The sequence below is a fragment of the Mizuhopecten yessoensis genome, unplaced genomic scaffold (genome assembly GCF_002113885.1).
Source record: "Mizuhopecten yessoensis strain PY_sf001 unplaced genomic scaffold, ASM211388v2 scaffold9369, whole genome shotgun sequence".
Taxonomy (NCBI): Eukaryota; Metazoa; Mollusca; class Bivalvia; order Pectinida; family Pectinidae; genus Mizuhopecten; species Mizuhopecten yessoensis.
In genome coordinates, this window is record NW_018408013.1 from 613,548 (window position 1) to 639,926 (window position 26,379).

At 36.7% G+C, this 26,379-nt stretch overlaps 2 protein-coding genes across 3 annotated transcripts in view; one reads left to right on the forward strand and one right to left on the reverse strand.

Moving 5' to 3' along the window:
- Positions 1 to 18,760, forward strand: LOC110457898 (hexosaminidase D-like). 2 transcript variants are annotated; one of them, XM_021509353.1, is made up of 15 exons: positions 1 to 107; positions 913 to 989; positions 1,634 to 1,688; positions 2,013 to 2,122; positions 3,036 to 3,123; positions 3,372 to 3,450; positions 6,695 to 6,780; positions 7,483 to 7,666; positions 9,168 to 9,236; positions 9,520 to 9,715; positions 10,579 to 10,661; positions 11,065 to 11,146; positions 11,530 to 11,634; positions 12,470 to 12,556; positions 14,080 to 18,760. In XM_021509353.1, exons 2-15 carry the CDS (start codon positions 961 to 963, stop codon positions 14,258 to 14,260), a joined length of 1,434 nt encoding a protein of 477 aa, XP_021365028.1. In that variant the 5' UTR covers positions 1 to 107; positions 913 to 960; the 3' UTR covers positions 14,261 to 18,760. The 2 variants fall into 2 exon arrangements, with proteins under 2 accessions (XP_021365028.1, XP_021365029.1); XM_021509354.1 differs by having other exon boundaries at positions 4 to 88.
- The window catches only part of LOC110457897 (eukaryotic translation initiation factor 2D-like), an 18,976-nt gene continuing 10,941 nt past the window's right edge, over positions 18,345 to 26,379 (reverse strand). The window contains exons 9-14 of the mRNA XM_021509351.1: positions 25,033 to 25,179; positions 24,638 to 24,727; positions 22,043 to 22,135; positions 21,045 to 21,165; positions 19,995 to 20,169; positions 18,345 to 19,077 (exon numbers count right to left, since the gene is read on the reverse strand). Coding sequence (XP_021365026.1) covers positions 19,007 to 19,077; positions 19,995 to 20,169; positions 21,045 to 21,165; positions 22,043 to 22,135; positions 24,638 to 24,727; positions 25,033 to 25,179 — 697 coding nt within the window. The 3' untranslated portion in view covers positions 18,345 to 19,006. The remainder of the gene's footprint in view (positions 19,078 to 19,994; positions 20,170 to 21,044; positions 21,166 to 22,042; positions 22,136 to 24,637; positions 24,728 to 25,032; positions 25,180 to 26,379) is intronic.

The window sequence follows — 26,379 nt, forward strand, 5'->3', positions numbered from 1 at the left end:
GATTGAAAAAACTGTAAACAAGTTAATGTCGAGTTGCAATAATTGAGAAAACTAAGCAACATACTCTGCTGACAGCGTCACACTGCAGGTGCTTTGTATAGGACAAGGTATCGAAGATCCCATTCTATCATATGCATGTATTTCATTTGGATGGATTTGTTCTAAACTCTCGTTCTTGTATTTTTCCTGTGGACATACTCTGATTCCGATATCATTAATATGGATCACAGTTGACATGTCTCGCGTCGATTACAGTTTTCTGTTGAAGGACAATCAACAACGGCTAGGTGGCTTAAATATTCGTGCTACACTAGATATATTAGGTTGCTGAACACATTGCTGTGCTAGTTAGTAGTTATTAGCATTTTAAAGCAATTTGTTCTAATCAAATGATTTTTTTTTTGTAAATTGTATGCAGTACACAGGTACGTGCATATGGATATATATCAAGCGTATGGGATTGAACACAGCTATTGCACATTATCTTGCAGGTTTTCAAAGTTAGGTATACGCTATTCACCCCGGGTTGACAATATGATTATGAATAAAAATAGAAATGTTAATATCTGGGAAACATTTTTTTCATGGACAGGTTTATTTATGGCTATGGAAAATAAAGGTAAAATACAAGGGGGAAGTTGGGCACTCCAAATAACATTCATACCATGACGTAAAAGAATACACACATGATTGCATGCCCAGTTACAATACAAAAAATAAAATGTTAATAACTTTTAATATGCAACAAATTAAACCACTTTATCAATTCATAATTTAAGTCATTCATAATCATACATTAAAACTTATAGTTTAAGTCATTCTCTTTGCCAAAACTTATTTGCATTCATGATCGGTTTGATATATATACACATTGCAAATGATGCAACAGTATAGCATGATCTTTGATTTCAGATTCTGACTGGATGACTTAAGTTTAAAACAATCCTTGGTATCAGAGGGATGACTCACCATCAGGAATCTGGACACAGGTAAGGACATATAGAACTCTTAAGTAAAAGCGTCAAGATGACATTAATTACTAAATGCCTGAGAGCTGTCATAAAAAGAGATAATATTTAACATAAATTTTATATGAACCATATATATATTTTTTTTCATTTTATAGTGCAGTGATCCGGAACAAACATCAATTATAATGCAGTATCATTAACATCGAATATTACTACAAATATCCCAGTGGCACAGTGGTATAACACTCTGGACTACCTAGTTTATTGATACGTGACCACCAGTCATGGGCCGCAAACCAATGTCAGTGTCCAGGTTTGGACCGAGATGTCCTACTGATGTGTCTGTGGAGTTTGCTGCTATATATCTCTCCAGTGACACTGTGGTTCTCTCTCATCCTTGACATCCAGGCGTTACACTCTCTGCACCTGGAATATGTCATAGCAAAATCGAAGGCTCAGTGTGCACCACCAGACTAGTTTGATCCTTTGATGTACATCAAAAGAATGTTGGAGTCCATAAGGGTAAAAATTGACCGACTTTGAAGTTGGGTGTTGCCCTTTTGTAATCTTCAAAGGACAGGTATCAACCTAGCGATTGGTCTGGATTTTTTTACCTGAGACCAATCAAACAGCTAACTTTGTGCCTTCAATTTTGTTCACAGATTGGTCCACTTGGATTTGAAAGGTGCTCCTCCAAAAGTGGATTACTTCGAAAAGGTAATTAAATTTAACTATTTCAATCAACTTAAACTAATCATGTGACATTGTAACTTGTACATGTCTTAACAGTGCCATGTTTAACCAGAAACATGACATATAACACAGATCTTTTCCTAGGTCACTGTGCATACATTGTCTGGGTAAAATTGAATTTGGTGCTATGTGCAACCTATTTATTCCAATCCAAAATATTGGCCTCTATATAGTGTGCATTTAAGACTAGATTTTTGCAAAATGTTCAAAAATTCTATGGAGAAGAAATAAAACAATTTCCACAACAAAATGAATGGCTGATTTGACAATGCCTGCTATTCCTGACAGGTCTTCCCCTTGCTGAAGAGCTTTGGTGCCACAGGACTGCTGATTGAGTATGAGGACATGTTTCCATATTGGGGAGACTTGGAGGAGATAGCATGTGAATATGCATACAGGTAACTTAACCATTAATAAACAATGTGTACCTGGATAAATTACATCTAGGTATAAAGCGCCACTGAAAATAAAAAATTCAGGGACAATAGAAGGGAAATTAACTGCTGTATGGATTGATAAACATGATTAAATTGTTACTGTTTATTTTGATCTGTTGTAAGTTCGCCTGTTACAAAGTACCAAGCCTAGGGTGATGCTTTTTCTGATGGCTGTCACTTTACTTGAATTATCTGATCTCTGTCAGCTTTTGCATTAAATGTCATCTCACAAACTACATGATAGATTTCAACCAATTCTAGGGCACCATATACTCAAACAAGAGGGATACAGAATTGTAGAAATACATGAGCTTGCCCTACTGGGGGCTGAGGGATGGAGTTAAAAGTGTCAAATCAGCCAACTTGTATTAAATAAAATCTACTTGCAAAATTCAGGACACATTTCTACCAAATTTTCCGTGGTAACATGCTTAGCCCATAGGTATATATTTGTATCTAAAGTCATACAAATAAACGAGTGCTTCCTATCTTAGAGCTTAGATACACAGTGTTAAAGGGGCTTAATTGGAACATTTGTTTTAAATAACATCTCTTCACAAACAACTGGGCAGGTTTCAACAAACTTGTGGTGGTAGCTAGCATCCTTTGCCCTTGGGAATCAAAAGTTATACAAATTAACTGGCTAACATTCCTAAGGGATCTCCACTCATACTAAAGGGCAGATTTCAGCCTCAATTCCACAACATATAAGATGAGCATACACAATTCCCGGCTGTTGGGCCTCCTGTTTATAGTTTACTTTCATGGTTTGTTTGCTGTTTTCTTTGTGTTGTTGACTGTTTACTTTGTGTTGTTGACTGTTTACTTTGTGTTGTTGACGTGTTGTTGACTGTTTACTTTGTGTTGTTTACAGTAAGGAAGCAGTAGAGAGGATCCAACAGCTAGCAGCAGACAATGACCTCATAGTCATCCCACTAGTACAGACGTTCGGCCATTTTGAGGTCAGTTTTAAATTTAAATCATTTTAATGATTATCACAGATAATCAAAGACTAATTTGCATCATGACATGTTTGTTGAAGCTTTAGAAGATCAATTAACTTATACTCAGTTATGAGATTAATTGAATATGGTAGCAAATTTATCACATTTTATGTTAATGTGTGGATACACTATATTTTGAATTTTTAAGGATATTTTATTCACATTAGAAGTCATTGTATTGAAATAATCCTGTTTTCTCTTTTCAGTTTGTTTTAAAGCATGACAAGTTTGTGTCTTTACGAGAAGTTGCCACTTTTCCGATGGCTCTGTGTCCCTCCAATCCGGGTAACTGTTCCACTGTTATATGTCGGCCCTTGTGTGATTTATCATGAAATGATGTGTTGTCAAACTGACAATCTGATTGTTAAAATTTCATTATTTTTAAGTTCTTAATTAATGTAAATGTTGTAAACAAACATTATTTCCCGAACATTAATATGTATATCTTTACAAGGTATTTGCTATGGGGTGTTTTCAGGACATCAGTTCAAGGTCACAAATTGATAACATTTTTTTTAAATACATTAACTCTGTCCTGGCCATAATTTCTATATTATTTTATTTGATAGGCATATGTATGTACATGGACCATAATTATAACTAGCTAGTTCATTAAACAGCTTGTCATTCTGTAATTACTGGACAACTAGCTAGTTCATTAAACAGCTTGTCATTCTGTAATTACTGGACAACTAGCTAGTTCATTAAACAGCTTGTCATTCTGTAATTACTGGACAACTAGCTAGTTCATTAAACAGCTTGTCATTCTGTAATTACTGGACAACTAGCTAGTTCATTAAACAGCTTGTCATTCTGTAATTACTGGACAACTAGCTAGTTCATTAAACAGCTTGTCATTCTGTAATTACTGGACAACAGTTTTAGCTCAATTTTAATGACATTACACTTTTTGAATTTACAAATTGGTTGATAAAATATAAAACATAAAATGTTTAGTCACTGCGATCCTTTAATCATTTCGAGTGGACCATATTTACAGATTGCAATACCATGCAGTACTTTATGTATGCATGAACTAGTATATGGAGTTTTAAGGTGAACCTTTCATCAATCAATAGGATTTTTAATAAAAAATATAACATTTCAAGGATGATGTCCGCCTCAGTTTTAATTCTTTAAGGTCATTGGAGTGTATTGATAAACGGAAACAGGAAGTACATCCCTAGCTGAAAATCCAATGTAGGGAGACAGTATCAGAATTTCCACAAATTCTAATGTTTAATATAAAACTGATGAATATTGTATGTTTATTATTGACAGAACAGTGTGTTCTCTCAATATTAAAGTATTTCAAAGCAATCCAGGCATTAATTCAGGTTTTTTTTATCAATGAGTCACATGTGTCCATTTTTCTGTACTTCAGGAAACTGGCTACCTATTTCACTACTGTGAAGTTTTTCAAGAACGATAACTCTTACCTGCAATTACTATGTGTATATGGTTTTATTATAAAATGTTAATTTTTATATCGTGTATAGAGAATTAATTTTACACAATTTCAGCATTTCTTAAATTGATGTACATTAATGCAATACTAATATATGTCAGTATCATTTTTAGGTCACTTGAGCTTTGCTCAAGTGACCTATTCCAATCGCTTTTCGTCCGTCGTCGTCCGTCGTCCGTCGTGCGTAAACTTTTACATTTTCAACTTCTTCTCAAGAACCAGTGGATGGATTTTTTTCAAACTTGGTCAGAATCATCCTTGGTAGATGAGGCTTCAAAATTGTAAAATTGGGATTCCTACCCCAACCCCTGGGGCCAGGGCGGGGCCCCAAAGGGAAAATTATCCAATATTTCAAAAATCTTCTTCTCCAGACTCAGAGGTACTACAGTGATTTTCTCTACGTGGAAAGAAAGATCATCAGGGGCTTTACTTAAATTGTAAATTTCAGGACCCCCGAGCTATCCGTTCTCCCTTGGGGAGGGGGTAAAGTTTACTATAGTTTATATAGGGAAATAACACTTTTGGGTATATTTTGACAACTTTCTGTAGGAAATTATTTTTACTTGGTGAGAATTATCCTTGGAGGTAGATGGTTTCAAATTGTAAAATTGAGATTCCTACCCCGACCCCTGGGGCCAGGGCGGGGCCCCAAAGGGAAAATTAATCAATATTTCAAAAATCTTCTTCTCCAGACTCAGAGGTACTACAGTGATTTTCTCTACGTGGAAAGAAAGATCATCAGGGGCTTTACTTAAATTGTAAATTTCAGGACCCCCGAGCTATCCGTTCTCCCTTGGGGAGGGGGTAAAGTTTACTATAGTTTATATAGGGAAATAACACTTTTGGGTATATTTTGACAACTTTCTGTAGGAAATTATTTTTACTTGGTGAGAATTATCCTTGGAGGTAGATGGTTTCAAATTGTAAAATTGAGATTCCTACCCCGACCCCTGGGGCCAGGGCGGGGCCCCAAAGGGAAAATTAATCAATATTTCAAAAATCTTCTTCTCCAGACTCAGAGGTACTACAGTGATTTTCTCTACGTGGAAAGAAAGATCATCAGGGGCTTTACTTAAATTGTAAATTTCAGGACCCCCGAGCTATCCGTTCTCCCTTGGGGAGGGGGTAAAGTTTACTATAGTTTATATAGGGAAATAACACTTTTGGGTATATTTTGACAACTTTCTGTAGGAAATTATTTTTACTTGGTGAGAATTATCCTTGGAGGTAGATGGTTTCAAATTGTAAAATTGAGATTCCTACCCCGACCCCTGGGGCCAGGGCGGGGCCCCAAAGGGAAAATTAATCAATATTTCAAAAATCTTCTTCTCCAGACTCAGAGGTACTACAGTGATTTTCTTTACGTGGAAAGAAAGATCATCAGGGGCTTTATTTAAATTGAAAATATCAGGACCCCGAGCTATCCGTTCTCCCTTGGGGAGGGGTTAACGTTTAATATAGTTTATATAGGGAAATAACACTTTTCGGTATATATTTTATCCATTTTCAGCAGAAAATTGCTCAAACTTAGTCAGAATCATCTTGGGTAAATGAGAGTTTTACTTTGTAAAATTAGGATTCCTGCCCCATCCCCAGGGGCTAGGGCGGGGCCCCAAAGGGAACATTTACCAATATTTTCAAATTCTTATCCATTGATGACATGACAAGTATTGTATTTCACTTAGTTTACATGCTGATTTCCACATCACATCTAAACAATAAAATAAAGCTACCAGTATCTATGATATAACTCAGGTGACCGCTAAGGCCCTTGGGCCTCTTGTTATTGACATTATTACATCCTTTTTACATAAATATCCATTTAAAATTCTTAAAATTCTGACAACCTATATTTTTTTTGTGGCAGAAAATTTTCTTTACTATAAAGCAATATAACTACAAAATTTGAAGAAATTCTACTGAGAAATGGTGACACAATCCTTTTACCTTAACATACACTAATGCTTTCCTCCACCACCAAAACCTGGCACGTCCATAAATGACCCTAGCTGTTAATAGGATGTAAAACACAAACAAACCAAAATTATACAATAATTACAGATTCCCTCACCGCTGTTACCATGATGATGGATCAGGTGATTGAGCTTCACCCCGCACTTCAGTGGTTCCACATCGGAGCTGACGAGGTAAGGATCACAATACACATATAACAATTCCTGACGTGCTCTAGGATGTCAATCAAAATTAATTGCAATTAGAACTTCTGGGCAATAAAAGCTTTGTCCTCCATGAAAGCTTTCTCAAAATTGGGACCTTTTAGATATCCTTCAGTCAAATGTCCTTCCAGCATACAAATTGAGCAACCCAAAATTCTAAATGTTTCTTTATTTTTTTTTTACATTAATCAAATTTGATTAGGCCAAAAAAAGATGTCTGTTTCAGGTAACATGTCTGAAAAAAATAGGGTAGGTCGGTAGTCAACTAATTGTATTTTAATGTTAATTTTTGATTTTTATGAATTAATATTATGTTTTATTTTAAATTTTATAATGCATTTCCACACATTACAATCATTAATTTGTCAAGAATAAGGTCAGACTCCCAGAACAGGAAGAAAGTACATTTTAATGAGAGGCTGTGAATTTTGCCTGGCTAATGAATTAATCTTGGACACAAAAATCACCATGGCCCTGTATAGCTAAATGACCACAGTTGTCGATGGGCCATTAAACACAAACAAACAAACAAATCTCAGACACAAGTAGATGATAAAATATCTAGGGAAGGTTGGTTGGGATACCTGAAACACACTTTTATTTTTGGTGTATTTTTTTTACTTTAATACACATAATTGTCAATAAAATGACAGGCTATATTTTCTGTGATAGGTTTACCACATTGGTGTCTGTGATAAGTGTAAGAAGAGGATGAGCCAGGAGAATTTAACCACACAGCAGCTCTTCTTCGCCCACACACAGGCTGTCCTCCTCTACCTTAAAGCCAAGCATCCCAATCTCAAACCGATCATGTGGGACGACATGTTACGCTTCACTGAACTTCCCGTTCTTCAAGGTAATCTTGTAATTTTCAGTGTATAGCTTATTGAACTCCCTGACGTCCCAGGTCATTAGACAGGATAGTAATTTTGTGGACTATGTGGAAGATTGGTCCATAGCTAAACATGTATTTATCCTCAATAAAGAATGTCACTCAGCTGTGCATACATTGGCTCCCAAGATCACGTTACTTAACTCAGCTATCCACTCTTCAAGGCCATTGGACACTAGTACTTCATTCATCTTCCAGTAAACCTCAAGGTTATCAAATTTCTCAACTTTCCACATTTAAGCTCATATGACGGACATACTTCACTCAGCTCTCTTAAATGCAAAATTGTAATTACAACTTCACTTCTTTTTTCATTCTTTAAAGTCATCTCACATTTTACCCCACTTTTTTGTCCGATGTGATAAAACATTTAACTCAGCAAAGTTGATTTTCTAACTTGACTCAACTAGCAGCCTTTCCTGATCACCTCTTGCTTAACACAGTCAATTTCTTCTCTTCCAGGATTTGCTTCCGTCTTGTTTGTCAGACCTTTCTCATGATTCAGAGCTTCGGTTTCATCTAATACCTTCTTAGTGGTCAGTGAACTCCAATGCTTTATTCGAGTTGGATAAGGTTATACCACAATTAAGTTTTAAGTGTAGTTAAGCATTAAATTGATCTATACATTCCTCTGTCTGTTTGGATCTGATGAAACCTTAAACTTCTGATCCATTGCACATTATTTGATGCAGTGTCATAAGTATGTTAACTCAATGTATTACTGAATTGTGTATCCAGTAATACACACAGCTGAATTGTGTATCCAGTAATACACACAACTGAATTGTGTATCCAGTAATACATACAGCTGAATTGTGTATCCAGTAATACACACAGCTGAATTGTGTATCCAGTAATACACACAGCTGATTTGTGTATCCAGAAATACACACAGCTGAATTGTGTAGCCAGTAATACACACATCTGAATTGTGTAGCCAGTAATACACACATCTGAATTGTGTATCCAGTAATACACACATCTGAATTGTGTATCCTGTAATACACACAGCTGAATTGTGTATCCAGTAATACACACAGCTGAATTGTGTATCCAGTAATACACACATCTGAATTGTGTATCCAGTAATACACACAGCTGAATTGTGTAGCCAGTAATACACACAGCTGAATTGTGTAGCCAGTAATACACACATCTGAATTGTGTATCCAGTAATATACACAGGTAAGATTACCCAAAGTCAAGTTCACAGCATGGTGAAAAATGCCAAGGCAATGCTTAACTCATTCACCCCTGAAATTTCATCATGAACTACCCCAACCTTTGAATTAGAAGAGTTCAAATGTGTCTTCAGGGGTGGATGAGTTAACCAAGTGTATTTGCTTAACTGCTGAATATTATTTGATGAAACTTGGTTGTGTCTCTCACTTTATACTTTATTTCTATTATAATCCATTCAATGTATGTGTATAAGTTGTAACCATGGTGATGATGTCTATTTAAGGGTCTGGACTCGGAGGCCTGGTGGAGGTGATGGTGTGGCACTACCTCACCAACTTCCAACTCCCTGCAGGTGTGTGTTACATTACTGATAATACAGTCTTGTTATTGTATTACAATATCTGATAACAATTACAATCATGCACATAACAATGCATGCTCTTAAATACAATTATACAAATATTATAACATAATATGTGTATTTAGATTAATATAAAAGTATACTAATTTGATTGTAAGGAATTATTTGACTTTCACTTTTTAGTTATAACATTTTACACACTAAAACATCAGAGTTCATGCTTGACTTACTATTTTATAAACACGTATTTATATATATTTTCTGTTCCCTCTAGACATATGGGATAAATTTTCTCAGGTGTTCCCCAACATCTGGGTTGCCAGTGCGTTTAAGGGGGCGACAGGCTCCAGTGTGTATACGACAAACATTAAATATCATGTGGAGAACCACCTCAGCTGGCTACAGATACTGGACAAGGAGAAAACCAAGTTCAACAACTTCCGTGGCTTTGCCATTACAGGTTGGCAGAGGTAAGATATCACCAAGGTTATCTCCCTTTAATTGATTCCACTCTGGCATGCTCCCATTAATTAATGCTTGCCCAGTATGTACATGGTGGGAGGAACAAACAGTACGGGTACACTCCACAAGTGATAAATTATAGAACAAATATCTTACTTTTGTTGTAGGCATGACCATAATATATGTCTTTGATTTGACCACTGTGTGTTGTAGGTATGACCACTGTGTTGTAGGCATGACCATAATATATGTCTTTGATTTGACCACTGTGTGTTGTAGGTTTGACCACTGTGTTGTAGGCATGACCATAATATATGTCTTAGATTTGACCACTGTGTGTTGTAGGTTTGACCACTGTGTTGTAGGCATGACCATAATATATGTCTTTGATTTGACCACTGTGTGTTGTAGGTTTGACCACTGTGTTGTAGGCATGACCATAATATATGTCTTAGATTTGACCACTGTGTGTTGTAGGTTTGACCACTTTGTGTTGTAGGTATGACCACTATGCCATACTTGTGTTGTAGGTATGACCACTATGCCATACTTGTGTTGTAGGTATGACCACTATGCCATACCTGTGTTGTAGGTATGACCACTATGCCATACTTGTGTTGTAGGTATGACCACTATGCCATACTTGTGTTGTAGGTATGACCACTATGCCATACTTGTGTTGTAGGTATGACCACTATGCCATACTTGTGTTGTAGGTATGACCACTATGCCATACTTGTGTTGTAGGTATGACCACTATGCCATACTTGTGTTGTAGGTATGACCACTATGCCATACTTGTGTTGTAGGTATGACCACTATGCCATACTTGTGTTGTAGGTATGACCACTATGCCATACTTGTGTTGTAGGTATGACCACTATGCCATACTGTGTGAGCTTCTACCACAGGCACTTCCATCTCTTGCCATTTGTTTGTCTATCATAAATAAAGGTCAGTGTGCTGGTTTATTTATCAACAGTTCACCAATACATGGTTTTATATTTGACAAGTTAGTATGGTTTTGATTCAGCAGCAAACTTAATCTGAAGAGATAACTAACATTTTCATATGCTTGTTGTAATATCACTGAAATTGTATAATTACGTGATACATTTTATTCCAACAGTTGATATTGCAAGGCCATTCAATAAACTATCATTATTGCCTAACTCAAGGCCACATTCTATTGCCTAACTCCTGCTATTTAAACTTATCCTGTTGACGATGGTGATTTTGACTGATTTAAAAGATTTATGGTTTTAAAGGCTTGTTGTGATATGACATTGAATGCTATAATATGATAATGAAGATTGATGTTAATTACTGGACCAGGTACAATTAAATATCTTAACAGGAACGTTCTCCTTTGATATCCACAACGAGGTTTCCAAACAACTGAAATCCAACTGCCTCATTCCCATTAATGCACCACATTTGTAAGTATACACTTTGATATTCCTGATACAATAGGATGAATTTAATGTGCATCGGATATATGTTATGAAAAGAAAAAGAAAAGGAAAAGCGGTTATGGATATATACTCTTATTACACAAATGTAATGAAATTAAATGTTGTAAGACAAAATTAATAAAAAAGAATCTTGTTTGTATCAATAGTTTTTTGGATAATTTAAAACCACTGTAAAAGGTTAAGATAATAAGTGATCATGATATGCAGTTTTGCTGATTTTGGTCCTAGTTCCGTTTTGACACTTGGTGTGATGATTAAAATAGGTTATTAAGTAGATATAAATAAATTTTGTTTTAAGATTAATATATTAAAATATTTAAAATAGACATAAATAACTTGTGTTTTAGGACCGAGATCCCCCATAGCGAATTCCCAGGGTCGGACGTATACAAGGCTATGCTCGAGTTTATTCGGGTAGATCTGGCTTTTGATGACTTCATGAACAATGAGGCGTGAGTACATTTCTTTTTATACGCCCGTCAAATTTGACGGGAGTATAATGGTATGGCGTTGTCCGGCCGGCCGGCATAAACTTTTGTTTGCCTGGCAATCTCCTCCTACATTTTTCGACCGATCTCTTTGACACTTTGTATACATTATAATCATGATGTGAAGTTGTGTCTCCCTTAAAAGAATTTTGATTCAACAATTTTTGCAAAAGTTAATGCCCTTTGTTTATTTCAGTATTTGATTTTTGTCCATCAATCTCCTCCTACATTTTTCAACGGATCTCTTTGAAACATAGTAGGCTAAATAATCATGATATGTTGTAGTGTTTCCTTGAAAAGAATTTTGATTCGATAATTTTCGCAAAAGTTATTGCCCTTTGTTCATTTCAGGATTTGTTTTTTTTAACCAGAGATTTTCTCCTACATTTTTATAGCATGTCAGCTAACCACTCTTTGAATGATGCAGATCTTATTTCAATGTAAGAAAGTATATAACACTATATGGCATTCGACGTGCTTATATTGTTTCGCCCCGCAGAACTCTTGTTTACATTGTTATTGTAATGATAGCATTGATATTACTGATTTATTTTTAAAAAGAATGTATTCTTGGTAAATTAAATAATTATTTAATTAGATTTGAAAATCAAATAGATCCTTTATTCAGAAGCATTTCTTACCTGAATTTCTAACTTTTGTATTGAAGCTAGTGTTATAGTAATAATTATATGCCTCAGGCATTTGGCAACTGTTGTACTGATATATCTAGAATTCATTTTTTTTTTATTTTCACAATATTTTGACATGAACTATTGCATTGAACTGCTATCTGATTCAGGCGTTTGACTTGGATGAACGAGTACCACTTGAAGCGTAACTTTGCCAACCCTGTCCACGTGGAACCTCTACTGGCACAGGCTGTAGAGTAAGTAACATTACTGATGTCACAGAATCTTAAATGTGGAGGACACCTTACCAGGAATATAGATTCTCTTACATATATTTAACAGCCTGTATACTGGCTCAAGCTGTAGAGTAAGTAACATTACTGATGTCACAGAATCTTAAATGTGGAGGACACCTTACCAGGAATATAGATTCTCTTACATATATTTAACAGCCTGTATACTGGCTCAAGCTGTAGAGTAAGTAACATTACTGATGTCACAGAATCTTAAATGTGGAGGACACCTTACCAGGAATATAGATTCTCTTACATATATTTAACAGCCTGTATACTGGCTCAAGCTGTAGAGTAAGTAACATTACTGATGTCACAGAATCTTAAATGTGGAGGACACCTTACCAGGAATATAGATTCTCTTACATATATTTAACAGCCTGTATACTGGCTCAAGCTGTAGAGTAAGTAACATTACTGATGTCACAGAATCTTAAATGTGGAGGACACCTTACCAGGAATATAGATTCTCTTACATATATTTAACAGCCTGTATACTGGCTCAAGCTGTAGAGTAAGTAACATTACTGATGTCACAGAATCTTAAATGTGGAGGACACCTTACCAGGAATATAGATTCTCTTACATATATTTAACAGCCTGTATACTGGCTCAAGCTGTAGAGTAAGTAACATTACTGATGTCACAGAATCTTAAATGTGGAGGACACCTTACCAGGAATATAGATTCTCTTACATATATTTAACAGCCTGTATACTGGCACAAGCTGTAGAGTAAGTAACATTACTGATGTCACAGAATCTTAAATGTGGAGGACACCTTACCAGGAATATAGATTCTCTTACATGTATTTAACAGCCTGTATACTGGCTCAAGCTGTAGAGTAAGTAACATTACTGATGTCACAGAATCTTAAATGTGGAGGACACCTTACCAGGAATATAGATCCTCTTACATATATTTAACAGCCTGTATACAATATTTAATGGGCACATACATAATGTAAAAATGTTTTTAGCTTGAAATTACCTGCCCTTCTTGTTCTGTATGTAGCCAAGACGATATATCAAAGTGTTCATTTTAATTTGCAAGGGTTTTCATATACTTAAACTTAAAAATCTGCTAATAAACATTCAGGTATATGTGTTTCCAGTTGTAGAATAATTTTCTTCAAAGCTGAAATGAAGTAGTTTTTACCATTAAATGATGCAACAAAGAGTACTGTTGTCAGGGCATACTATCTTTTCTCTCCTTCAGATTTCATTTCCACATTGTTTGAAACTTGTTCAAATTTCACCTTTATCCTGTTGTTAGTTCTGGCTGGATATGAGTGCAGTAGTTAGTCTGTTAGACTCGGATTCTATTTCTGACTCGCATGCTGTTAATGAAATTCTAAGTAACTTTATTTATGTTAGGCTTTAATATGAAGGTTATTTGTGGAACCAAGCCACAAAGAGTGGCTGGTAATTGAGGTGGTACATTTAATTTCTGTGACTCATTCTAATGTAAAATTATTTTGTACACAGAATCTTGGACAGCCTACAAATGATATACAAAAGTCTACAGACAACCTTGTCCCAGGTTTTTTACCCCAACACCGTCGAGGAGTGGCTCACTGTCTTCCCTGGATACCGCATCGCCAAACTTTCCGAGGTTATCGACACTGTCCGAAATAACCTGGGTCATAATAAGGACATGCAGACCTGAGGGAGGTCCTCAAACAGACACTAGTGTGTGTAACAACAGATTTCAGTAAAACTGGAAATAATGTCAGTGTTTTACTGTTTAGTTTTCCCAGAAGTAGCCTTATTTTTCTGAGGAGTAGTACGTTTTATTGCTTATCAAGATGCGAATTGGGAAAATAAGAAATTGTTCGCTGCAGTTTGAAATCTATATATTACATTTACAGCAATCACAAAAAATTCTGAAATATAGAATACCAAAATATATGAAATACTTATGAAATATAAAATGTGTGTCCTGTTTGGCAAATGCTGGATGACAAATGTACTGGGAATTATACGGCTTAATTTGTCTGAAGCAGTTTTTATATCAAATTGAGAATAGTGTTAAAAATCTTTGCAATAACTTCTTTGTGCATGAGTGTGCAAAATTAAATCGGTGGCCAAGTGGTTAAGGCGTCCGACAGTTTGCTACCACTAGCCCTCCACCACTGGGTCACAGGTTCAAGACTTAAGTGGGGCAGTGGCCAGGTACTGGCCATGCATAGGTCAGTGTTTTTTCTCCGGAACTCCAGCTTTCATTAAATGACCATAGCTGTTAATAGGACATAAAACACAAACAAACCAAACCAAATGGACCAGTCAAGAACAACTAGGCTTAAGGTTCAGCTACTAGCTAATATTAGTCTTAGATGGTGTGCAATATTGACCTGCTCTTGTATTGTGATGTCCTATATGTTGTGATAAATTAGCCTCGCGCCAGAGCTCTCACAGTTTCCTCACCAATGTCATCGTTTGTTTTATGGATATGTACCGTGTGGGTTAAAGAGGTAAAACTTAGAAAAAGTATCATTGATAGGAGTGAGGATTAAATAGATAAAATATTGAGAAATGTTTTCTATTTGTTATGTGTATGTATTGCAGATCAGTGATATAAAACATATAAAAAAGATGATGGATATTACTTACCATGAGTGTTCAGCTCAATGATTATTATAAATGGCTCTGTGTGTCTGTATTTATTTATATATATATTGATAGCAAACCATCACTTGAATACTTAATGTGCTTATATAATTGAGCTATTGCTAGTAACAAGGTATTAATTTTCATTCTTGCAATGAACCATATGTTATGTACATAATATGTTGGAAGCAAGCTGAGAATATTTCATGTACTTATACATTTTGTTGAAAGTGAAATCTTGTGTGAAAAGGCCATTGAAGGCAATAGGGATTATATCCTAGATGCTCCAAACTCCAAACACAAAGTGTAATATTGTGTATTGACACCAAGGCAAGTCTGGAAATCACCATTTGATTGGGAAAATTCGTAATATGAACGAACCTCTACAGCTGATTTTCGTTATTGTGAATAAAATAAACTCAAATAACTCATACAGTAAGTGTGAGTGCTAATCAACTAAAGATATATACAGTATTACCAGTATTTGATGAAAGCTGTGTCTAGGTGATGTTTGATATACTAGTATCTCGAATGAAGGGAGATCAATATTGCATCAGTACTGGTTCTTCTAATATGATCATGTACGGGCCGTTACTTTTAAACCAAACCTGTAGTATAACTGCATCATCAATGATGTGCAATGCAGTGTCATTAGGTCACTGTGGCCTTTACCTCAAGGTCAAAGGTAAAAAAAAGTCTGATTATTTCAAACATTTAAAGGTGTATGCCTAAGTGATGACAATGGTCCCTCGATCACTGTATCTAATTTTGCTTAATTTAGTTTAATTATATATAACGGCATTGTTAACTCTATCAAAGCATTATTTGTGACTATGGAGTCAGTTTTGAGGACTTCTAACTTGTGCATAAATGCATTTTATAACTTAGCAGTAGGCAATTCCTCTAATAAAAAGGTAAAGTTAGTGCTAAGTTGAAGATATCCTGATAAAATTTGCAGGATATCTGCATCACCCAGAGACGATGTACAGTATACTGTCACTAGGTTACTGTCAAAGGTCAAATATGTGCACAGTTATTAGGAATATCTTGTCTGGGCCGTAACTTTTAAACAGTTAAATAGGAGACATACGTTTTTGTTCACAAAAACAAATCTCTAGTTCTAAATGTTTTAATGATTGGTGAACAAAGTCAGGATATCATTTTTTAATTATTTTTCATCTTAGAATCGAACCAGTGAAGTTGAATAAAAGTAGCAGTTTAAAAATGATGTATACTTAATGTAGAGAATAAAACATGAGAAAGCGGGACATATATGTTCTGTTAGAGGTTTGACAATTTTATTATCTCCGAGGTAAATGAATATTTTTATGACTATGATGATATATTGTGCTGTTTATTATATTACATTTAATGATCTGTATGCTCAATAGTTATGACATGGTACTTAAATATTACACATCATGCCTCTCCGTTGATTTGCCAATCCATCATGCATCATATTTTTATTAGTCAGTCATTTTCACTAGTTTAGAACAAACATTTATTCTATATTTCCAAATTTTGAGATATATATCTGGTTTAAACAATCATTAGAAAAAAAATCACTGTTCTAAAATTTTAGTTGCAATCATTTTAGTACAGAAATGTTTGACACAAGATGTTACCGAGAAATTCGCTGTATAAATCTTTCTTCTATTATCTGGTTAAGTGGATTTACAGGTAGCTGTATAGTGTTTGTTGAAAGTCTAATATAAAAATGATAACCAAATGTTGTCACAATGCTGAGATGGTAGCTTGTATATAGTAATGAGTAGGTCAACTAGTAACAGTTACAGATTCTGCTAATTCTTCTAAAACGCCTTATTAGGTATAATTATTGTGTCGCATCACCAGTAAATATGCCTCTCTAGGCCCCAAAAAATGCTTACAGCTAAATCTCGGTGAAAATTATGGTATGTAGGTACATGTACAGGTTAATTTTTATCTTTTAATCATGATCTGACATTGTTTTGTTAATAATAATGATTACAAGACTGCTTTCAAACCGCTTATTAAACTTTTTAATTCAATTGCTGAAGTAAGAAAATCAGTTTGATGATTAACTATTTACTTTTTTTTTCCAGAAGAATTTTATTGTAACCTTCAAGAAGCCAAATTAAAAATTTTGGGATCTGCATTTCATAGCAAACAATGTTGGGGTAGGATTAAGGGAACCCCAAACTCATGTTTGGGCCTTATACATATTATATCTGTGATTTAGAGAAGAGTTGCCTCTCTTATAGTAATCCTGATTATGATCTCTGAATGCTTTCTTGTGTACCTTTCAAATATGTCATAATTTCATGTGCACTTACCAAATGTGTCATCAGTTTTTGTGTACTTTCCAAATGTGTCATCAGTTTTTGTGTACTCTACAACTATGTAATAAGTTTCTGTGTACTTTTCAAATGTCATCAATTAACCATTTTCCAATTATCATTCATCAAGAAGTATGACATTTAGTAAGATGACCCTGAAGTCCTCAGAGATAAATGGCACAACGAGGTGACTACAAACCTACATACATTATATACAAAAAAGTATGACTTTATATCCGATAAGTTTTTGATAAGACTAATATACATGTATCAGTTTTGTTCTCCCACCCAAATATATTGTTGAGTGATAGAAAGGTGGACCATGATTATAATTATGGATTGATTTTTGATAAGTTAAAGACAGGGATAAATGTCGAAAAGTTTCATGCTGTATGTATCTAGTGTATGGGATATTGTCTTGCAAAATGTGCACTTTGTCTTTAAAATATCAACTGTCTCTTTTTAAATCATTATTATCTTGCTAGAAATCAAAGCTCAATTTCAAACTGATAACCATTAAATTAAATTAAAAATTAAGACGAACACTGGTTTATCTTTCTTAAACATTTTCTAAAATTAATTTGACAAGTGACATTGAGAAACCAAAACCAAATAATTTTGGTTGGTTATAGACAGATTAGATTTTTTTAGAAAATTTCCTGGGTAGAAATTATGTCGGTGCATTTTATTAATTTCATTACATTGCTGATTGAGAAAGGATTCTGTTCTCATTTATACCAGGTTTTGTATTTACTTGTTCCAATAATACATATTTGTTTCATCTCGGTGATGGAATTGTAATATGAAGTGGTGATACACAGCTGGAATGGAATCGACCCTATCAGTGTTTACAAAGAGCCATATTATAAGATAAAGCTTGGTTCATTTACCTTTCACATTGACGAAGATTAAATTGTCACTTTATTTTGAACAATAACTCTTTCTGTTGTTTATTTAACCAATTTGATCTTATAAATTGAGCAACAAAGCTGTAATTGTTCAAAGCAAATCATGCATATGAACGTACATTTACCCCTAAAGATAATGGAGGGACAAGAGTGACGACCATACAGAACATATATTACCCGGTACAGGGTAATATATACCCATTTGAAGATAGTTGTGACTTAAATTATTACCATTGTAAATTGTAGGTCTAGTCTTGTTTCTTTGCTAATGAAAATCCTTTGTAAAATTAATATCACCCTTGGAAAGAAAACATTAAAATGGTGAATCACAAAGTCATGTTGTATTTATTTATTTTTTGTCGTTTTAGATTAAAAACAGGCTTTCGCAGATAACAGTTCTTTTCACTGAATATCAAATGGGTGTTGAAGACATGCCAGTTCAGATCCAATAAATGCAACTATCAGCATGTGAACCACCAAACCACAGTGAATAGATGATTCAGCGAAAATAATGCTGGCTGCGTTGTTGATGTTTTCAGAAAACTTTAATCATCACAACCACGTACGTTGCAATCCAGATTATTTCTTCTTCTTACTCTTCGGCATTTTTTCAAGTCCAGTGACATATTTCCTCGGTACTTTAAATTTTTCTGGAAGAGAAAAAATATTCAATATCATGCAACATGAAATAAATCATAAACAAGTTTCATTTCGTCAAATTTTCAACACAGTTTGAATCTTTCTGAAATATTAATTATCCTTATTGCTTTTAAGATGACATCAAGAGTTGTATGACAATATCTACCTGTTTGATGCATTAGATACAATCATGATGCTAAACCAAGAGATTTCATTCGATACCTTAGAAAATGGTCCAATGAAAGGACGGGGTTAGTACAGGAATATTACTGCGAAATTCAAGGCTCTTTTGGGACCCTTTTAACCAATAATAAGGCGTAAAATCTCCCACCATTTGTAAATGATCAGAATACAGAGACCCAGAGGTGTAACCAGGATTCCTTGAGCTAGACTCGTTAAATGATGCTAAAAATAAAATATAACACTGGTTGTTTTCTGGAAAATTTGGAAATTCACTGGTGCTGAATAATCAATATCTTGTATTTTATGACCATGATTTTGATTGAAAATAACAACCATCAAACTGAATGTACCACCATAAGTAAATGATCATTAAGTCCAACTCAAGACATTTTATCTTCAAAAAGATTTATCAGTTTGAAAATATGTGATATCAAAGTTTTACTTTTTACACAAACAATGTACGTATTAAACGTGTCGCAATGTTTCAAGACCGACTGGTCCCTTTAAATCTGTCGAGCTATGACTCGTGATCAATCGGTCTTGAAACGTTGCGACACGTTTAATACGTACATTGATTGTGTAAAAAGTAAAACTTTGATAAGAATTTTTTATTATTAGACTTAGGGGCTTTGAGGGCACTTTCATCTATTTTAAAGGCTTTTCAAGTCCAACCCTTATTTTATAGCCTTTTCAATCCTATATTAATATTAAAATCCTACTATGATTACTGTACCACGCAGCTTACCTAGGAGGAGGTCTGCAACGAATCTCACTTGGTTACCCTGTATGAGAACCTGCATGCCCTTGCCCTTCTGTGGGTGGGGAATAACACTGGTGCTACATGCCACGCCCACCTGAACACGATGGGCTAAATCTGTTGCATCAATACCAAACGTCTCTAAGTTGTCTATCAAAGTGGCCTACAATTTAAAAAGACAGAGTTTAGACATATTTTTGAAAGATCACTGCCATACAGTTTTGTGTGTTTTTCATAATATTTCAGATGACATGTATACTACACAAAACGAACTATCAGATACTGTCTAAATTTTCTGGCAAATCTAGTCAAACGGTTGTAGTTTGAATAGACAAATGAAGCATGTACTGCCCAGCATGCTACAGAGCGGGAGGCGCAGACCGAGGGTCCGTACCAGTAGCATTAGTAGAAGCGTCAGTAGTAGTCGAAGACTAATGGTATGACGTCGACAACGGTGAGTTAGGCGAGTTAAGTAATAATTCCTTTCCCCATAGCCGGTAGTTATGATCTGTTGGCAACGTCCCTTATGGTGACACATCACTTTCAGTGGCTGATGCTGGTATGCGTATTTGTCAAGTTATTAAGATATTTCGAAAAAGTTAAAAAATAAAAAGTCATGGCCCAGATATACATTCACTAGAACCAGAAGAACTGATGCTTACTTAGACAATATGTATCCCTTCTATAGCGGGGAAGATTTCATAACTCATACTTATACCCAGGGGTACTTGAACGATAAGTGTTTAACAATAGCACAATTATATAAATTGTATGGAATGTTTGTTAATTATAAACTATACTAGAAAAGCACACAGTATGTAAAATAAAATATTTAGTTATTTAAGTAATTGTAATTGTAAATCAGACGCCTTATTTTTGCTTTCCTTGGCAGTATGTTATCAATGATTGTTCTATCAACTGTTTTATTCACACCATATATTTGACGATATTATTCAAATTTTTAGCCTTTAACTGTAGTGAACATTTTGACAATGAAGTTTAATCATTTGAATTCCCATTACAAGTGTTCAAAGTCACCTTTTTGTTGCTGGCCCGCTGTTCCACTGTGATTCTGATGGGTTCTAACTTTCCCTTTGATATGACGGCTGGCTTTCCTGGGTATGTCACACTAAAAGCTGGCTGTGCTTTACTTAAAACCCTGGTAACAGACAACAGTTTAATATCAACACCCTGGTAACAGATAACAGATTTATATCAACACCCTGGTAACAGATAACAGTTAAATATCAACACCCTGGTAACAGAGAACAAATTTATATCAACACCCTGGTAACAGATAACAGTTTAATATCAACACCCTGGTAACAGATAACAGTTTAATATCAACACCCTGGTAACAGATAACAGTTAAATATCAACACCCTGGTAACAGATAACAATTAAATATCAACACCCTGGTAACGATAACAATTTAATGTATATTAAATGATTTTTAGAAAATTCCAATTCCTCAAGGTGAGGCCCAGGCTATATTTGAGAACACCAGAAAGATGTCTTAAAGAGATATTTACATTAACAAGAGTCCCATGGTATGGGCTTAAACAGTCATCTGCTTGTATAACTATTTTTTTCAAAGAAAAGGGGGTCATCACAGCCATATGCATTTTTGTTTGACCTGAAATTACACAGATCATCAGCTGTTCCAAGCTTCAGTTAAATTTTCCTTTATTTTTCTTTGGCAGTCATATTGGACTTCTGACTTGCTCCAAAAGTGCCAACGCTTGGCCAGCTGGACCCCAAATGAACATTTCTATGTTAAGGTTTTGTTGAAATCCCCGCACAAAACTGGACAATAAGTACAAAACAGATTTTCAAGATTCAACTTTATTACTTGTAGAAAACACCATCTGTTGACAATGATCTTGACCCTGAATAACTTAGAGAAAACACCTCCCAAGAGCAATGACCTTGACCTGAACTTACTTGAGGAAGACATTTTCCCAGAGCAATGACATTGACCTTAACTTACTTGAGGAAGACATTTTCCCAGAGCAATGACCTTGACCTTTACTTACTTGGAAAAGACATCTTCCCAATTCATGTAGAGGGTGTTGCCCTCCCCTTTGTTTAAGACAATGTCTGCTAAATGAGGGTCTAGCTGGATTTGTCTGTAACAGAAATCAAACATGTTATAATATATTGACCAAAATTAATCATCTAATTCATGGCTCATATGAACATTGGAAATATATTAAACTATAAACCATTACTTTTTGCCCAATCAATCCTGGCCCTATAAAACAAATGTCAGGTGGTGAATTTTCCCACTTGCTCAGGTAAACTTACAGTTTATTTATATCCTTGTGTTGCACCTACACTCTTATTTACAAAGAAAACAAAAGTTAACATATCCTGTTACGTACAGTAATGTATCAGGTATTATCTGTTCTTTAATATGAAATTTAAAAAAAGATGAAACAGATAAACAGACCAAAATATAGATAATAACAAAATCAAATAATTTATTATTGGAAGATGAATGTTATAGGGAGATACCTCAGTCAGTATTTAGTTGATTGAGAAAATAAAATTATCAATAACATCAGTACATTGATAAATTGACAAACAAGTTCATTTGGGGTATAAGAAGTGTGTAAACTTTCACCAAAATCCATGCATAGGACTATAGGAGGAGTAGGAGGTACAGCATTTTGTCTACAGACAGACAGACAGACAGACAGACAGAGTGATTCCAGTACAAGTATACCCCCCACCCCCTAACTATGTTGCGAGGGGTATGAGAGAAAAATCTGTACTTATTGAGATATAGTGATAACAAACTTGAACTCTTAAAACTGAAGATGGCTGCCTTGAGGTCATCTTCTTTTGCTGGTCAGTCTCAAAATGAAACATGCACAGCTACAGACCAAGGGCCACCTTAAATCAAACTTAAGTTAAAATATCCTAGGAAGTTTCCATTTTTATCTGGGCCATATGGTGGGTGAGTGGTTAATTAGGTGTCTGACTATATATGATCACCACTGGGTCACAGGTTTGAGGCCTACATGGGGCAGTTGCCAGGTACATGTACTGCCCACAGGTTTGAGGCCCACATGGGGCAGTTGCCATGTAAACGTACTGCCCGCAGGTTTGAGGCCTACATGGGGCAGTTGGCATGTACACGTACTGCCCCCAGGTTTGAGGCCTACATGGGGCAGTTGGCATGTACACGTACTGCCCCCAGGTTTGAGGCCTACATGGGGCAGTTACCAGGTACACGTACTGCCCACAGGTTTGAGGCCTACCTGGGGCAGTTGCCATGTAAACGTACTGCCCCCAGGTTTGAGGCCTACATGGGGCAGTTGGCATGTACACGTACTGCCCCCAGGTTTGAGGCCTACATGGGGCAGTTACCAGGTACACGTACTGCCCACAGGTTTGAGGCCTACCTGGGGCAGTTGCCATGTAAACGTACTGCCTACAGGTTTGAGGCCTACATGGGGCAGTTGGCATGTACACGTACTGCCCCCAGGTTTGAGGCCTACATGGGGCAGTTACCAGGTACACGTACTGCCCACAGGTTTGAGGCCTACATGGCGCAGTTGCCAGGTACACGTACTGCCCACAGGTTTGCGGCCTACATGGGGCAGTTGCCAGGAACATGTACTGCCCACAGGTTTTAGGCCTACATGGGGCAGTTGCCATGTACACGTACTGCCCACAGGTTTGAGGCCTACCTGGGGCAGTTGCCATGTAAACGTACTGCCTACAGGTTTGAGGCCTACATGGGGCAGTTGCCATGCAAACGTACTGCCCACAGGTTTGAGGCCTACATGGCGCAGTTGCCAGGTACACGTACTGCCCACGGGTTTGAGGCCTACATGGGGCAGTTGCCAGGGACACGTACTGCCCACAGGTTTGAGGCCTACCTGGGGCAGTTGCCATGTAAACGTACTGCCTACAGGTTTGAGGCCTACATGGGGCAGTTGGCATGTACACGTACTGCCCCCAGGTTTGAGGCCTACATGGGGCAGTTACCAGGTACACGTACTGCCCACAGGTTTGCGGCCTACATGGGGCAGTTGCCAGGTACATGTACTGCCCACAGGTTTGAGGCCTACATGGCGCAGTTGCCAGGTACACGTACTGCCCACGGGTTTGAGGCCTACATGGGGCAGTTGCCATCTAAACGTACTGCCCACAGGTTTGAGGCCTACATGGCGCAGTTGCCAGGTACACGTACTGCCCACGGGTTTGAGGCCTACATGGGGCAGTTGCCAGGAACACGTACTGCCCACAGGTTTGAGGCCTACATGGGGCAGTTGCCAGGAACATGTACTGCCCACAGGTTTGAGGCCTACATGGGGCAGTTGCCATGTAAACGAACTGCCCACAGGTTTGAGGCCTACATGGGGCAGTTGCCAGGGACACGTACTGGCCGCAGGTTGTTGGTTTTTCTCCCGGTACTCTGGCTTCCCTCCACCTTCAAAACCTGGTTCACCCTTAAATGACCATAGTTATCAATGGGACATAGAGCACAAGAAACAGGGGGTATAACTATTAAATCATTAAGGGATTCCACTTTTCGTCATATTACATAGAATAAATAGATTACTGATGTCCCACATTGTATCTGACTAAATGGATATTTTGATGAATTTAGACAACACCTTTTATTGTTTTCATCCTGCAGGTTGTTATCCCTGACGTAGTCTGTGATTAAGGTCCTCATCTCCTGTCCTGTCAGCGCACTGCCCTTACTGTGTCAACAGAAACAGTGATTTAACAAAACCATTTCCCAGGCGTGTAAATGAGTCGGTCATATCAAAATGTTATTCCTTTGGATACATAGCCCATGAATCTTTTTCATCTTACTTCTAAAATTGTCTGACAAAAAATGTTCATAAAGTGTATGGCACAAGACACTTTTAATGTGAAAGTTTTTAATTTTCACTGGATTATCATATCAATATGTTTAAAAATCTGATTGTAAAACTAAGAAAACTTCTTTGCAGTTGACCTGGTCAGGCTCAACGTTAACTGCACCAGACAATTTCAATTTTACCTGTGGCCATACGGTTTAACAAGATGTACTAAAGCTGACGGGATGGAAAACATCTCTGTGATAATTGGGGTTTGGAAAGATTCTGCAGCGGTGGCGCCAGCTACTCCAAATGACCGTTCCAGGTCTGACGCGTTTATGTCTTCCAACCTGAAGACAGATGTAGATATCAAAACAACAAAAAACCTAAGCTCAATCTCATTTTCTACTACAGCACAAAATGGACTAGAAGAGATTGAAGTGAAGACAGTGACTGATCAGAATGCAGTATGCTAGTTAGTACAGTGCAGATTTCATTAACCTTTAAAGTCATTGTATATATTAAATACACTCATCCTAGATATATCTGGTCTGGTCTACACTCACCCTAAATGTGTCTGGTCTTCACTCGCCCTAGATGTGTCTGGTCTACACACACCCTAGATGTGTCTGGTCTGGACTACACCCACCCTAGATTTGTCTGGTCTACACTCACCCTAGGTGTGTCTGGTCTACACTAACCTAGGAGTGTCTGGTCTTCACTCACCCTAGATGCGTCTGGTCTACACTCACCCTAGATGGGTCTGGTCTACACTCATCCTAGATGTGTCTGGTCTACACTCACCCTAGATGTGTCTGGTCTACACTAACCTAGAAGTGTCTGGTCTACACTCACCCTAGATGTGTCTGGTCTACACTCACCCTAGAAGTGTCTGGTCTACACTCATCCTAGATATATCTGGTCTAGTCTACAATTACCCTAAATGTGTCTGGTCTACACTCACCCTAGATATGTCTGGTCTACACTCACCCTAGATGTATCTGGGCTATACTCACCCTAAATGTGTCTGGTCTACACTCACCCTAGATGCGTCTGGTCTACACTCACCCTAGATGTGTCTGGTCTATACTCATCCTAGATATATCTGGTCTGGTCTACAATTACCCTAAATGTGTCTGGTCTACACTCACCCTAGATGGGTCTGGTCTACACTCATCCTAGATATATCTGGTCTGGTCTACAATTACCCTAAATGTGTCTGGTCTACACTCACCCTAGATGTGTCTGGTCTACACTCACCCTAGATGTGTCTGGTCTACACTCACCCTAGATGTGTCTGGTCTACACTCACCCTAAATGTGTCTGGTCTACACTCATCCTAGATGTATCTGGTCTACACTCACCCTAGATGTGTGTGGTCTACACTCACCCTAAATGTGTCTGGTCTACACTCACCCTAAATATGTCTGGTCTACACTCATCCTAGATGTGTCTGGTCTATACTCACCCTAGATGTGTCTGGTCTACACTCACCCTAAATGTGTCTGGTCTACACTCACCCTAGATGTATCTGGTCTACACTCACCCTA